Source organism: Manis pentadactyla, chromosome 1 (genome assembly GCF_030020395.1).
Source record: "Manis pentadactyla isolate mManPen7 chromosome 1, mManPen7.hap1, whole genome shotgun sequence".
In the NCBI taxonomy this organism is placed as follows: domain Eukaryota; kingdom Metazoa; phylum Chordata; class Mammalia; order Pholidota; family Manidae; genus Manis; species Manis pentadactyla.
In genome coordinates this window covers 212,502,243-212,517,871 of record NC_080019.1, presented here as the reverse complement: position 1 = coordinate 212,517,871, position 15,629 = coordinate 212,502,243, and the positions used below count along the sequence as shown (strand labels likewise).

Genomic DNA, 15,629 nt, shown 5'->3' with positions numbered 1-15,629 from the left:
TACAGTAACTAATACTATGGAAGTCTATTTCACCAATTCTTTTACCAAAGCATTTTGGTTTTAAGACATGGTCAAAGGATTTTGTTCAATAGTCATATCAAATTTTTTAGGCCTGTGTTTGAAAACTGAGTGGAGATTTCTAATATCAGGTAGCCTTCAGTGACCTCCCCTACATAACCCTCAGCATTTGGGACTCGCATGCCTCTGATATAGCCCAGGTGGCAGGAGAGCTCACATGGTTCAGAAAGTACTTCTTCACATGATGACCTGAAAAATAGGCAAGCATATAACAACTGAGCAATGGTTGTTTGAATAAATCCACGTTCCCCTTTATCACTCATCTTTCTTCAACAATAATAAAGGACTGACTCTATTTTTGCCAAATGACAGACTTGATGTTTGTTCTTAGCTCTTTCTTAAACTGTGGCAGTTAATACCTTATTTGATTGGTTGAAAAGCAAAAACACAGTTTTCACTGTGGTTGAAAAAGATACCACAGTTAACTGACTGGAGAAAACATAAGACCGAAGGTTATAGAATTGTTCAGTGAGATGCAATTGCTGTCCTTTTTAAGTGGTTATGGTACATTTTTCTCAGCAGTATAACAATTATTTCTTATGTGTCAGGTAGAGAGAACCTGAAATTATTCAGGCAAATGGCCAGTGTTTTCTCTTTCTTTTTTTTCTTAGTTGAAAGACTTTGGAGTTCAGTGGTGTTTGTTCATAAATGTTATTTGAATTGCTCAACTAATTCATCATTTTCACTTTCTTGATTTTTCTTTTAAGTGAAAGAATTGTTTTCAATATGTTAAAAAGGTATGAAATTTTCTGTAACCAGGAGTTGGCATAGTGCTTTCTAGTGGGTCAAAGGTTTCCTACACTGAAAATGAATAAGCTGGAGTTTCTTTTCTGGAGAATCAACCGTGTCCCTGGTCTTGTGCAGTGAAATATTTTTTCAAGGATTCTGCCCTGGAGATGAAAATCAGGTTCTAACAGTGTTTCCCTTTTAAATGGAGTTATCTACATCCATGCATGGGGAAAACGGCAGAATGAAATTTGCCTGCTTTCTAAAGATAACTCCGTTTATTCCTCAGTTGTCAGCCACCCTTGGTGTTAGAAGCTTGTCAGATCAGCTGAATTTCACAGAGCTTGGCTGTTGCATCTCCGTTTATTCTTTTGTTTTTCCTCAACTAACATAGCAGTGACACAGAAATTATCGAATTGTTTTCATTGTCATAGAGAGTTTAATTATGCAGAAGTGCCCGACTATCATTTACTTATTTATTTATTTATATTTTTTGGTCTCTATTGGGTTTTCCCAGTACTGAGTTCCTAATAGCCAGTTGTCTAGATATCCTATTTATATGAGTTAGTGTAATTAAAATCACTGTGAAGATCACAAAACTGGAGAAAGTAGCCCTAGTCCCTTGTGCATGAACATTCTGTCTTTGTTGACAAGATAATTCCTTAAAACATTAAGACGTGCTGTGATCAGGGTTGTAAACCATGAGTTTGAGTTTAGAAACTTGCTTCTCTTTTTCAGTTGAAAGATGATACATTCCATTCATCAACTCTTCTCTTCAGTAATGACAGGCATGCTAACCTCTGTTCTGGCTTGACAAAGGTTTTCCCTTCTTGCACTAAAGCCATCAACCTTCCTCCAAAGGCCTGCTGGGTATAATTTCATGTGTCAGAAGATGGAAGTCCCTGTTCCCAGTTGGTGTGTTCCCAGTATGGCCGAGTCTTTAGGTTAACACGTACACCTAATGTAAAGAACTGACACTAGTTCAGACATAAAACATATTGCCTTACCACGTCTTCCCAATTTCTTTTTTTCATAACTTATGCTTGATCAGTGTGGTCTAGTTTAATTTGCTCTTTCAGACATTTTTCAGCATAAAACACTACCTTCAAATAGATCTGATAAACTACTACATAGATCTTTGTTGCTAAAGGTAGAAATGTGCTAAAATAATTTAAATATATTATTAAGTTGTTCAACCGATGTTTTTTTTCATTGCCTACCATATAGCGGTAGGGCTACAAGACAAACCCCTTCTCTCAAGCAGCTTCTGTTTTACTAGAAGTTCACAGACAATGTACTAGTAAGAAAATAAATGAACTAGAAAATTTCATATTGTGATAAGAGCCATGAAGAAAATAATTAAGAGGAAATGATAGAACATAACCAAGAGCAGGACAAAGGCTTCATAGTATGAGGTAGTCAGGGAAGACTCGTCTGAGAATTGGCCTGTGAGATGAAACCAAAAGTATGAAAAGGGGCTAGGTATTCAAGGGGAAGTAGATTCCAAATGAAAGGGAAGGAAGTGCAAAGGCCCTGAGACAGGAAACTACTTGACATGCTTGAGATGTATCAAGGAAGCCATTGTAACTACATCATAGGGTTGAGGAGCAAAAGTTTTTAAAAAATTGAAGGACAACATATTATGTACTTGTAAGCCAGGTGCAGAATTTGGATTTTATTCTGACCATAATGGAAAATCATTGGGGGATTTTAAGCAGGGGAGTGATTCAGTAAGATTCATGCTTTTAGAAGACCATTCTGATTGCTTTTTGGTGAACAGATTATAGGGAACCAAGAACAAAAGTTGGACGACCAGTCAGGAAGCCATCTAGATGAGAAATGTTGGTGGCCAGGGCTCAAGGAAGGAAAAGAAAGAGAGGGATTTGAGATATATTCCGGAGTTACAGCCAGTAAGACACTCTCGTGTCGTTCCTCCAGATACTACGTTTGTTAGATAAGGAAACTGACTCCCAAGAGAGTTTCTAGCTGATTTACGTTTACATAGTAAGAAGCAGAGCTAGAGTCCAAATCTATGCCTGTTCTTTCAAGCTAGAGGTTCTTATACTTCAGCGTGCATTAGAATAATCCACAAGTTTTATTAAAATTCAGAATATTGGGCGTTACCTACAGAGGCTCTGATTCTGTAGCGTTGGGATGGGGAGCTTTCTACTAAGTTCCCTGGTAATGCTGATGCAGCTTATGTGAAGTCCGCCTTGTGAGAACCATTACTCTGTGCTAAGCTATTTCCAAGTGGTAGAATGAAGCTGAAGATTAAATTACATGTAAGTAAAGGTGTTCCTGCTTCTGTACAAAGCCAACAGCTCACTGTCACATCAGGCATTAATAGCCGGTCTACATAGACAAAGTAGAATGAGAGTGCTAAGGTAATTATCTTTGAAGAAAGGAAAAGGAAGTGTAAAATGGATTTAATTCGCTTGTTAATTACTCATCTTTCCACGTCATTGTGTCTGTAAAGTTACTTCCTTTTTTCACAAATAGACCAATAGAACTATAGTCATCATTTAGAATAATGAAGTGTGAACTTAAAGAACCTGATATTTAATGTCTTTTGTGCAGTTTCTCCTATATGTAACAAGTATGAAGAGAGTAAAATAATCTTCACTTTAGGAAATAAAGGATATAATATTTGAGCAGTAAACAAGCTTTATTTCATGGAATTCTACAAGGTTTGAGATGGAAGGAACTATTGGGGCCAACACTTTCATTTTTATAAATAAATAAAATAAAGGCCAGAGACATAAAATAACTTGCCAAGATCCTATGAGTGAATCAGAGCTCTGATTAGAACTGCTTTTTGTTATACTATAGATGTTACTCTTCCTACCAATAAGATAGTTTAATACAATAAAGGAAAAAATTCCATCAGTCATCCACATACTTTCTCTGCATATTTTCTACAGTCAATATCAAAAATAAAAACGTCCAGATGAGCAACTGACTTTTTCACATCCTATTTCATAGGATGATGACCTGATTATTGAGTCTAAAGAGCTCTTTCTATTTTCCTTTCCAAATTATATGTACTACTGTCTGTCTAGACCTTGTGTGCTATTGTCCTTTGTCTCTAAAGTCAAAACTCTAGGCTTAATGACACTGTAATGCTGTTTGAGTATCTCTATGGTCATCAATAAGTGAATGCAGAAGCATCATGCAGCTCAGCATACCAATTCCCCCATGGATGTGCTATGTATATGTGATCACTAGGTAATATTCAGACCTGAAAACTGGCTTAAAGAAAAAAAGTGGCCAAAAATAAACACAGCAGACAAGGTAATTTCACAGTAAAGCAATATTCTGCTTAATTGTCCTAGACAAAACTGGTATTGACACCCTCAGTTTCCCTCACTGTCACTTAAGATAAAGTCAACAATTTTTGTTTCCTTCTCTGAATGGGGCAGTTCCAATAAAGTAGCTTGCTGCCATTTTTCAAGAAGTTCACAATGAGAATGTGTTGTAAGTAATGGTCACTGGGAAGTGGTACAGGAGTCTTACCCCCTCAGAACCTTCAGACTAGGGAAGAAAAAAATCCTGTCAAGGACAATGTACTGAAATGCAACTCAATTCCCTCACCATTGCCACAGAAGGCAGATGCAACTGTTACAATTTTTATCTATCAAGAAATATTGTTTAAAGTTACATACAGTTTTGTGTGAGTGGATTCATTTATCTGAAAGTTTCTGGGCTTATCTAAAGCAGTTCTCAAATTCTTGGTTTCAGGACCCCTTTTCATCCTTAAAAATTATGGAATACTCCAGAGAACATCTGCCTCTTCAGGTTATGTCTACCAATACATACCATAGGATCATTAAAACTGAAAATTTAATTTAACTTAGTACTCTATTTTAAAATGACTAATATAACAAGTACATGTTAGCATAATTAATGTAGTTTGAGAAAATTGACTGTATTTTTCAAAAAAAATAGTGAGAAGAAGGATATTGTTAATGTTTTAGCAAATCTCTATGACTGTCTTAACAGAAGAAAGCTGGATACTTATGTGTGTGTCTGTGCTCAATCTGTCATGAAGTGTTCTGGCTGAAGTGTATGAAGAAAAGATACTAGTTGGACAAAAGTATCTAACGGACTCCTCAAAATAGACATGAGGGATCCTTAGACCACACATTGAAAACGTAGGTCCAAACGAATATGTGGTAGAGCTGGACATCCTTTGAGAGCCTATAGGTAGAACATGGATGTTGGAGCCAGGCGGGCCTGTTGCCAATTCGAACTGAACCACTTTCTGAATCTGAACCTTAACGTCTCTGGGACACATCTATAAAATAGTAATATTTCCATTAACTTGCAGGGTTTTATGAGGTTTAGAAATAACATATAACAGGTTTTATGTGGTTTAGAAATAACAAGGTGATTATGTTGAGATGGTCTGTAAATACATAATGTCCCTGGTTGGTAGTATTTTGCATAGAAGGTAGATGGGGAAGGAAAAAGGGATGAATTCAACTCAGTAAGAACAGATTCAGAGAAACACTGGGTAGTGACTAAGTTGAGGATTAAAAATAAATATAAAGAAATTAATCCATGTTAGGCTAGAATATTTGCTTGGTTTATCAGGATAGAAGTGGGCTTAGTGAAGCAGCTTGAAGGCCTTTTTAAGTTAACATATTGCTGATTTCCAGTTCATTTGGTTCCATGACTCATTTCTAAAGTTTGAAATTGACTGAAACACATTTGGGAAGAAAAAAAAAAATGTGTGCTTACAGAAATCGGTTAACAATGAAAGAGCTAAACCAAACGAGACAAAAACAAGTGATGGCACAAAACAGTTGCACTGTTTGTACCAAATGAACTATACATGTTCAGAAGGATTACTTTTGTCAGATGAGGGAAGGCTTCACGGAGGAGGTGTTTCTGTAGAGTAAAAACTGGTTAGTGGATGAAGGGGAGGAGGACATTCCAAAAACACAAGATGAGGCAAGAACAGGCTTATTTGATTTGAGGACAAAGAAAACCCCTTTGGGACAGGAATTGCGGGATCACTGGGAACACCTGGAGAGAAAAGAAAAGAAGTAGGTAGAACCACGTGACAGAGTACTTTACATATTAACCTAAAATGATGCTAATGTTCTCTTAATTTGTGTAACATTTACAACATACAAAGCACTTTCACATACCTTATCCATTAGCTCTCACATGGATTACTTCCTCCAATCATATCTGTTTTAGTTATTAATGAATACCTACTAATAGAAATACACCTGGTTTTGGTTGCCCTTGAGTGTGCCTTCATATAGTTGGTTTTTCTATTTTGTGCAGTTTATCATTGTGATCTATGAGCGTATGAGCCTGATGGCATCTCTCTGCCATCACCAGAGCAAAAGGGCAGAGTAACTTAATAGAAGAGACCACGTCGGACTGTTGAGGATAGCACAAATTAACAGGGCACCCAAGAGATCCAAGAATTAAGTTGGTTCAAGAAGTGATCTAAAGGTTTAGCATATTAATGTCAAAAGGGCCTTTGACACCATCAAGTCTGGCGTCCCCTCAATTCAAATGAGAAAACTTTAACTTTCAATCTCCAGGCTTTAAACCCAAAGCTTTTCTTATAAAAAACAAGATTTAGATGTCTCAGCATACTAGTTTTCAAAGCACGTATGTTCTTTAATCATCAAGTTGATTGTTTTTTATATGAATTCTCAATATTTAAACCAGAGCAAGGCTGCTCTTGTTGAAGGAGGTACCTGCCAAGAACCCTCAGAGCTCCACAGAACTGATTTGAAAACCCTCACTAAAATGCATTAGAATGATGTGATGATGCTTTGTGGGGAGAGGATGTGAGTCTGAAGTCAGAGAAATGGAGGTTATGAAGGCTGTACAGATATTAAATTCAAAAAATATATATATATATATATACATATATATATATACACACACACACCTGTGAATATGAGCATTTCTTGCAAAGCTGTGCCTTCCTTTCAGTGGCTTCTGTAAATGGGAAGTTAGGTGTTTAAAAGAAACTGTAACAATAAATTGGAAGACTCTGTAGTAAGGTTGGAATGAAGAGTTCACATGCCAATACTAGGAACATTGGATTCAAGGTAAAGACATGGAGAATATTCCAATGATTCCATCAAAGTACAAGAATACCAGGCTAGAGATAAAGATTTGGGACATAACTATATATATAAATTGTAAATTGAAGCCAAGTTATTATATTGGGGCTCATAAAACCCACTCAAAACAAACTTCTTAAGCAATGTTAGCCAAGCTACTGCATTGCCTGATGATGATTCATCTTTTCCAAGCTGTGTAAACAACCAGAAATAATTATAAATGGCTAATGCCATCTTTGTAATCATAATTTACATACTTTCCCCATCATATCCTTTTGTTCAGATTTTTAAATTTCTAAGTTCTAAGGCTCTATTAGAAATGTCTGTTTTGGGAGAATCAGCCAGCCAGGTACCTTTGAGAATTGTGTGACCACTAAGTTCAAATAATACCCATCTGTGATATAAATTATTATTGGATACTATGTTTACATGGTATCCAATAATCCAATGAGTAGAATGCACAAATATTGATTTAGGTTATTGAACAAAATATTGAAATGAAGAGATTTTTCATTTATACAAGGGACTAACAGTGTCACAGGGTCAAATCCACTGCAACCATTTTTTTTTGAATTTGTAGCTTGAGAACTAAGACTTAAGATTAGAGGAGGTATTTTTCTGTTTCAAAACTTAAAAGAACATGAAAGGCCAAAACAGGTGGTTCTGTTTTAATATGTGGATATGATTAATTCTACTTAATATGTGGATCTACATATATTACCCAAAAGGGCATCTAGATATAACCTTCTTCTGAAATCATAATGTTCAGGCCTTCCTTGGAGCTTTTATTTAGACATGGAGTTATAAATTGTAGTTGAACCTAAATATTAAGTGATAAATTCCATGGACCTGTATGCATTAGCAAAAAAAGGAAACAAACATTGCATGCTATCATGCATTAAATGGGTAATTTGTTATGCAAGGACTTTGAACTGGGTGGCCCAGAGAGGTAGAGAAAGAATAATAAGTTCCATCAAGCATAGGACTTTACAAAAAACCTCACCCACGTACATACGATTCCTCCAATCTGAGTGGCAGCAGAAATCTTCACTGTGTGTGCTTTTGCCCTATAGATCTACAACTGGCATGCTAAAAGGAAGATTACCTCCTTCTTTGCCACTTATATGATTTTCCATTTCTAATCTTCCTGGGCCCATGTCCAGATACTCACTTCAAAAAGAATATGTTTATATCATTTCAAATAGAACTTCTATGAATTACTTTAAAAACAAGGAAAGCACCTGATGTTACCTCACAAGGCTGACTTAATTGTTGATTTCATCTTGGCCAGAACACATAGCTATCACTGAGCATTCTTGTCAAGCACTTTAACCTCCAAAGCCACACTGGAAGAGATGGAATCAGCCCCCAGAACTGTTTAATTAATAAGAACTTTACAGGGCCTTTCAAAATCCTCTCCAGGCCCTCCATTCCCTGCCTGTCTTCTTTTTGAGACTGCAAGATTTTGCTTGCCGCTTTCTGTGTTTTTGAAAGCAGTGAATAAGCCCAAGTGTTACAGGAAATCTATGCCATTGAAATCTCTGTCTCTGCATGTGGTTTTGATGTTTCCTTTTTGAACTTCAACTTGACATTGCTTCATAAGTTACATTTGCCCTTCCATTTTTTCCCCTTCACTCTCTTTGAATAGTTTGACTTAGTTGTTAATATTCCACACAGATTTCTATAGCTTTTCTTGTTTGCTTTGTTTGCATGGACTCTGTGGGGGGGTAAATATTCAGCAGGTTGAATGTGAAATCAGGCACACAATTGCCATTAGCCCTATCCAGTTATACATCAAATTCTTCAAGCAGAGAACAGAAAAGGTATCTACCTTTTGAGCTCCCTTTGCATTAGCAGCAGGAAGATACAGAACGGCAGACTTGCAACTCTTTTAAGGGTGAAGGTTATAACCTTTCACTCAAGCTAATGCTTGTTAATGTTACAACTTTTTTTGAGAGTTGACCCTTTTGGCCTCCCCATATTTGCAGCCATGTGTCATCCCCATCAGGAGAGGATTTATAAAATTGTATTTTGCTCTCTGAAAAACATGCAACTTCTTATAGATGGGAAAAGAACAAAGCCACACTTATTCAGGGACCTAGAGACTTCTGTTGGTTAAGGGACTTGTTGAGTGTTATTCGGTTTTGTTTATTGTTATGAAGGTAAGATATACAACTTGGCCTCAATACTGGTAATTTCCTTTTGGATTAAATTATGGATGATTTGAAGCCTCACTAAAAGAAGATACCAACCTCAAGTTAGCTAAAACATGTTAAGAATATTTAGTAGCATCTTCTGATAAAAAACTGTATTGATGTGAACTATTATAAATTTATATTGCTAGGCATTACCCTACTAAAAAGCCCTGTGAGAAGAGAACATTCCAGAATGATAGCTGTGGTTCTCTTCTGCATGATCTTTAGGCTGAAGGTCTTCTACATAAGTACAATTGCTGTTACAGTTAACTGTAGCATCAGTTGCGCTTTGGGCAAGGCCTGATACTTTATGAAGACTTTTTATGGAATTAACAATGAGGAAATAATATATGACTTCAATTGAAGCATGAGAAATATGGCATAATTTTGGTGGTGGGATTTTTGTAGCGCAATGGGCCATGTGGGAATTAATTGCTGACTTGAATTACTGTGTTAGACTGTGAGCAGGACTTGATTTCCTAAGAAGTTTTTGGTAAAAATCAGGACTCATTCAGAGATTTGGGATTGTAGAACCATACTCTTGTGGATAATATTCCATCGCTATGAAATAAGTCAATAAAAATGATATTCTTGAAGGAAAAGTGAGTCACACAAATTATCCAGATAATTGATTTGTGGGAGTGAAGTATATTTGTTAGAGACATGATAAGCTGCTGTAACACACAGACCCAAAGAACAGTGGCTTCAACAGGAAATTTATTTCTCTCTTACATATCTCTCCAAAAACAGGGAGAGGGGTCTGGGTTCGCTTTGCTCCAAAAGGTCATTCAAAGTCCAAGGCTGGAAGATCAATATTTCCATCTTGCATAGCTTCCATCTCTGAGGCTGCTCTAGTTATCACTTATTCCTATCAGCATAAGGAGCAATGAGAGTCCAGGGCAAGCACCTTTAAGTAAATAACCTGGAAGTCGCTCTCACCACTTTTACGCACATATCATTAGTGTAATAAACTTAGTCACATGGTTGCCTCTAGCTGCAAAGGAATCTAATGTGGTGCTTAGCTAGGAAAATATGAGCCCGGCCAAAAATGATGGGGCAGTGAGCATATTTGTCCTCCAAAAAGGAAAAAAGAAGGAATAGATACTTGGGGGAGAGAGACAGTTAATTTTGCTATATGGCTGGCTAATGGCAGTTTTATTCATTCTCCTTTTAGTGATTAAAAGACCAGCTATATGGGCTGCAAAACAAGGCATTCTCAGTTGGACATAGGATGGGTGTCTTCTAAAAGCACTCTGTGAACTTCTCCCCAGCCTTATAATTTTCACATCTGGAAAAGGAATTTTATAATAAGCCTACTTTTGTCCCTTGATTACATGCAATAAAAATAGATTGAACATACACTAAATGTACATCTTTTCTTTGCTTTATGGACTGTTGTAGCGCAACCTAATTGGATTCAAAAGATAAGTGATATCCATGTGGCCATGGAAGAAAATGTCTTCTGGGAATGTAAAGCAAATGGAAGACCCAAACCTACATACAGGTGGCTAAAAAACGGTGAACCACTGTTAACTCGGGTAAGCAAATCGGTAACTGTGTTTTAGTATTTGACCGTAATGTTTAATGTGGCCTAATTGCTATGGAAGCAGGAAAAGATGAGGTGTTTCTAAAATAATATTCCACCAAATGCCAAGGAAAAAGTGAAGGTGAACACAGTTGATAAATAGAAACTGTATGTGAATCCAGTTCTTCAACCTTGTTTGGCTAATCTTATATACTAGGCCTTTGTTTTCATGGAGCTGGCTTTACTGTTGGAAACTACGATATTAATTGTGCTAAGATACAAATTTGTGTGTGTTCTAGACAAAAGTGAGTGATGAGCAGGTGGGACCTCTCAGCATCCAAAGTCCCCTCTCAGCAGATTTTCTTCTGTCCGGATACTTCCAGACAACATGGTGCAGTAAGATTACCATCAGAAACTCCCCTCAGCTTCAAACATGTTGTAATGATAAATACAAACACAAGATTACAACCCTAATGCAACAGGAAGAGAACAAAAACTAAAAATGAGCTCAGGTTTAAAAACAACTCTCCAGATACAGGCTACAGTATTCTTGGAGGGAAGGCTTGGGGTGTAGACCCCCTCTACCTATTGCCACCCAGTGAAAGAGCAGCTGCCTGGCTTATTTAATAGGACACTGTGGTGTAAGAGAGGCGGGAGGTTCTGGGCCCTGCCTTCTCTGGCCCTGGGACGGGCTCTGTAGTCCCAGAATCCTCACAAATCAGGATCCCAGAGAAGGCCTGAGTAGGTCGGTTTCTGGACTTGTGTCCTAGGGGATGGGGTAAAGCAGCCGCAAATCTGCTAATAAACGGGGAGGGAGACAAACAAAAATAACTCCTTTCAAAAATAAGCCAGCAAACTAATATTCCAAAACATAAGCAAAAATTTACTTTTTAGGAAGATAACCTATAGAGCGGTCTAACAAAGAAGTAGGCACAAGTCTGTTCTGGACGCTCAAAGAGTTAAACAAAGGAACCATGTCCATAAACATAAGCAAGATATTTTGTGAAGATAAGCAGATAGATTTTTTTTTAAAGAGTGACATGGCAATTCAGGAAATGTATAACCATTGAAATAAAAATGCTACTCAGCTTATTCATTTTGGAAATGATAGGCTATAATAATATTCACAAGGATTTAGATGTGTTTCTCAATTTTAACAAATGCTAACTTATCTCACCACTTCAAACACATTGTCTCATCTGATATGCTTAAGGAAACTTATGAGGTAAGTGCTATTGTTATGCCCGTTTTACAAACAGGAGACTGACTTATCTGTAAAATGGACATAATAGAGCTTTTGCCCAAGATCTCATCTATTGTTAGGAAGAGAGCCCGGATCCAAAGATTAAATGTCTACTGGATTCAGAACTGACAAAGTTTGACTCAACAAGGTTTTTCTTAATTGGTTGTATGGAACACTTCTTAGGGAAAAGGACTGGGGAGAGGAGATACGGCACAAAGGGAAGAAAGGCTCAAATGCTTTTTAAAAGTATTTCAAAGATTGCTTTCTGGGTTTTCTAAGAACGACTCTGAGACAGAGTTCTGTATGCAGGAAGTATGGGAGAAATGCTTGTGGGAGTCAGGGAGGCCAGACAGAGAGGAAGGAGGTTAAACCATGAGGCAGTTGTAGCAGAGGTCTTCAGGGTGCACTCCTGAGCAGAAGGTCCTTCAGAGTTTCCCACCCTGGGGCAAGGGGGTCCCACTTTTGCACCCCTGACTGACTAGTCACTGGATTTAGGGAGTTCTTTCAGCCTAGGGCAGTTCCCCAAGGAAGACTCTGCTGTGAATAGGCATCACTCTTAGCAGCTGAGAGAATAGCACCCTGATTCTGAAAGAAGTATCCAGAAGGTACCACAAGAATCCACTGTGGGAGAAGGGGCCTTGGCCCCACACAGGAAAGCCCATCTAATGGAGCAGACCCTGGCAAAGAACTTGGAAGGAAGCAGGAAGAAGGTGGAGAAACAACTGTGTCTAGTTTAACTTTCCTTACTGTATTTTTCTACTGAACTCAAATGTTCACTGTGATCTGACATTTCCCTTAAGCCTCAAGTCAGGAGCCAGTTTTTCCTGCTCCGATTTCCTCCCCAGTAGGCCACCCAGGGGGGAGAGTATAGTACTGAGCAATGTCCAGGTCATCAAAGCACACAACAGAAGAAAGGGGGCTGATGTGCCCAATCCTCGTCCTGTCACAGCACCTGGATGGAAAGGCTGCTGCCCGTCCCATGATTCTCCCAGTTATAAAAAACAAACACAAATTGCTAGAAGGTTGGTACCAGGAAACTGGCATTTTCTTCCCTTTATTCAATGTGAGGGACCATGGTTGCCAAGATTTGATCAAAGCTTAATAAGGTGTCCACCCAGCTAAATCACAACCCCGAGGCAAATTGAAAACCAGTATGTCTTTATATTTTATTTCTTTAAATGACAGGTCTCCTGGGGAGGAGGAGATCCTTTTTGGTACTTAGGAAAATTGATAACCCGAGTTATATATCCTCGGGCTGACAAATGAGGACGGCTTGTTGTTCTCTACACTGACTTTGCTTTCTTCAGACTGTCTACCAGCAGACGGCCCTCAGTTTAGATCATGCCTCTGACAGCAAGAGACTAAGGGAACATTAAATTATTAATACCTGCTTTTTTTTAAAGTAAACCTCAACCAGTATTAAATATTTGCCTCTGCTTCATCCAGGAAGATTACAATCCTATTAACCTTCAAAGTGTTGCCTGCTCATAATCCACGTGTTTTAAATACTTTAAACAGTAAGTTTGGTTGTATTTTCCTCCCTCCCACCCCTACTTAGCACAAAGCCTTAGAGTAAAAAAGCATTTTAAATTTCAAGTTCCTCTATTTAGAGGTGATATTAATCTGAATGGTTTTACTATTAAATCAATGAGAACTCAAGAGAGTCCTACAATTTAAATTCCATTTACCAACAGATGTATGGATTGTTCCATTTAGCATCTGACCCAATACAAATTTATTTGACAGATAAATAGATCATGTTACGTAAATTGCTTATATGATGGCTATTTTCTTCTCATTAAACCTCTTTGATAAAACATGTAGCAAAATTGCCTTAAGGTCTCAGTTGTAGAAGGTCATTGTTTTGTGTTCCTCTTTCACAGGATAGAATTCAAATTGAGCAAGGAATTCTCAACATAACAATAGTGAACCTCTCCGATGCTGGCATGTATCAATGTGTGGCAGAGAATAAACATGGAGTTATCTTTTCCAGCGCAGAGCTTAGTGTTATAGGTGAGTCTATATACTGGAAAGAAAAAAAAATACAAAAAACAAAACTCTTCAAGTCACCGAACTCAACATGTGTTTTGCCAAGCGTAACTGCTCAATTTGAGGAAAAGGGTAAAGAATTCTTTAGACCACAGACACTGCTCAAGAAAGAAGTAATACAATCTAAAAGTAGTAAGAAGAAACCACTTTATAAATCAGCCTCTTTCTGATGCTTAGAATGGGTAACATGGTTCCCTTGGCACGAGTTTTTGTTCCTCTATCAACTGCTCTTCTAAATTGAGCAAAGTTTCCGAAATGCTTTGGAGACCGTTACTATCATTCTGATTTGGAGCAAACTTTAGTTTGGAAGGAGGAAGAGCTGACTTAATTTGGAAAGGTTTATTTGAACAGCTGGCAGAGTGAAACTTGTTCCTCCACATCTGAATTTTCCAGGTTATGCACTAGTGGTCTGCCCCTGGCTCCCCACCACCACCAGCTGCACGCGCGCAGCCACCTCTTTCCCCATGTGACTCCTGCTCCCTGGTCTTCAGCCACACAGACCTTTCTGCTCTGCATGGCACCATCCTCCCTTGCTCCACAGGCCACAGGCACATACTGCTCCTCTTCATTTCATTTGCTCCTTCCCACTCTCCATCTCCCAGCGCCATCATTGCTTCCTCAGAGGGTCACACCTAGCCCATGCCTAGCTCAACTCCTCTTAGAAGTTTTTACACTGCCTTTAACTCTTCTATATATAACAGATGCCACAGTTGCATTTTACATTTGTTTATGTGATTTTCCCAACTTCTCCCACTGCACTTTAACTTCCCCACGATGTCAAGGACTAATTTTGGTTTAAGTCATTTTATCCTCAGGACTTAATACAATAGCAAAGCACATAGTATGCTTTCAGTAAATATTGATTGAATGTAGGGATGAATGAGTATGTTAACTAGTGAAGGAATTAAGAGACTTTTAAAAACTGAATGAGTAATTAAATAATTGAAAGCATAAGTTAAGTGATTTACAACCTATGGGCCCTTAAAATACAGAGTCCAGGCCATCAGCTTCATGTATCTCACAGAGAAATCTCAATTCTGATTTAAGTATTTGTCTAAAGTACCTTAGTGATGGTTCTTCATAGGGAGCACCTAATAGGTTATTAAAATGAATAAGAGAAAAGCAGCACAGATTCCATAAATCCATCCCATGCAAGGTTAAAAAAAAAAGAAGAAGAAGAAAAAGCTTTTGACTGTTCTTCTCACCAAGTTCTTTAGCTTGGACCAGAATCACACCAAAGACAAGAATTTGTGAGAGTTCAGGGGGCTGCAGCCTTTCTCAGTGAAGCCCAGGGAATTGTGTGCATCCACTTGGCTGAGCCTACTGTGAGCGTCAACACATACACCTCCCACCTTACAGACAGAGGGAACAGTAACTCCAGCATCCTCCAGGAAAAGAACAGTGACTCCACCCTGCCCAGGTTGGCTCTGGTTCTCGGTAGTGGGAACTGACTCTTTTGGAACACAGTTCACTATGGTAGATTGGTTGTGATTTTCTGCAGAAAAAAATGTGTTCTCTCTTCAACACTGTGACAGCTAGTTAGAAGAACCTCTAAAAACTGAGGTGTGTGGCCTAATGAATGGACCACTTTGTCCTAAAACCCTGTAGAGGAGTGCTTGCCTATTTATAAGTCTGGGGGCCTCATTATCATTTGAAAAGATTGTTTAGGTCTCTTTGTTCAAATAGGAAAATGTGATAGTAACAAATGACTGTAAATC

The 15,629-nt window shown here is 38.1% G+C and overlaps 1 protein-coding gene across 4 annotated transcripts in view; it reads left to right on the top strand.

Moving 5' to 3' along the window:
- Positions 1-15,629, top strand: part of CNTN4 (contactin 4) — a 979,742-nt gene that overhangs the window by 804,259 nt on the left and 159,854 nt on the right. For all 4 annotated transcript variants that reach the window (XM_036878225.2, XM_036878221.2, XM_057507209.1 and 1 more), the window contains 2 exons: positions 10,496-10,632; positions 13,746-13,875. In XM_036878225.2, coding sequence (XP_036734120.2) covers positions 10,496-10,632; positions 13,746-13,875 — 267 coding nt within the window. The remainder of the gene's footprint in view (positions 1-10,495; positions 10,633-13,745; positions 13,876-15,629) is intronic.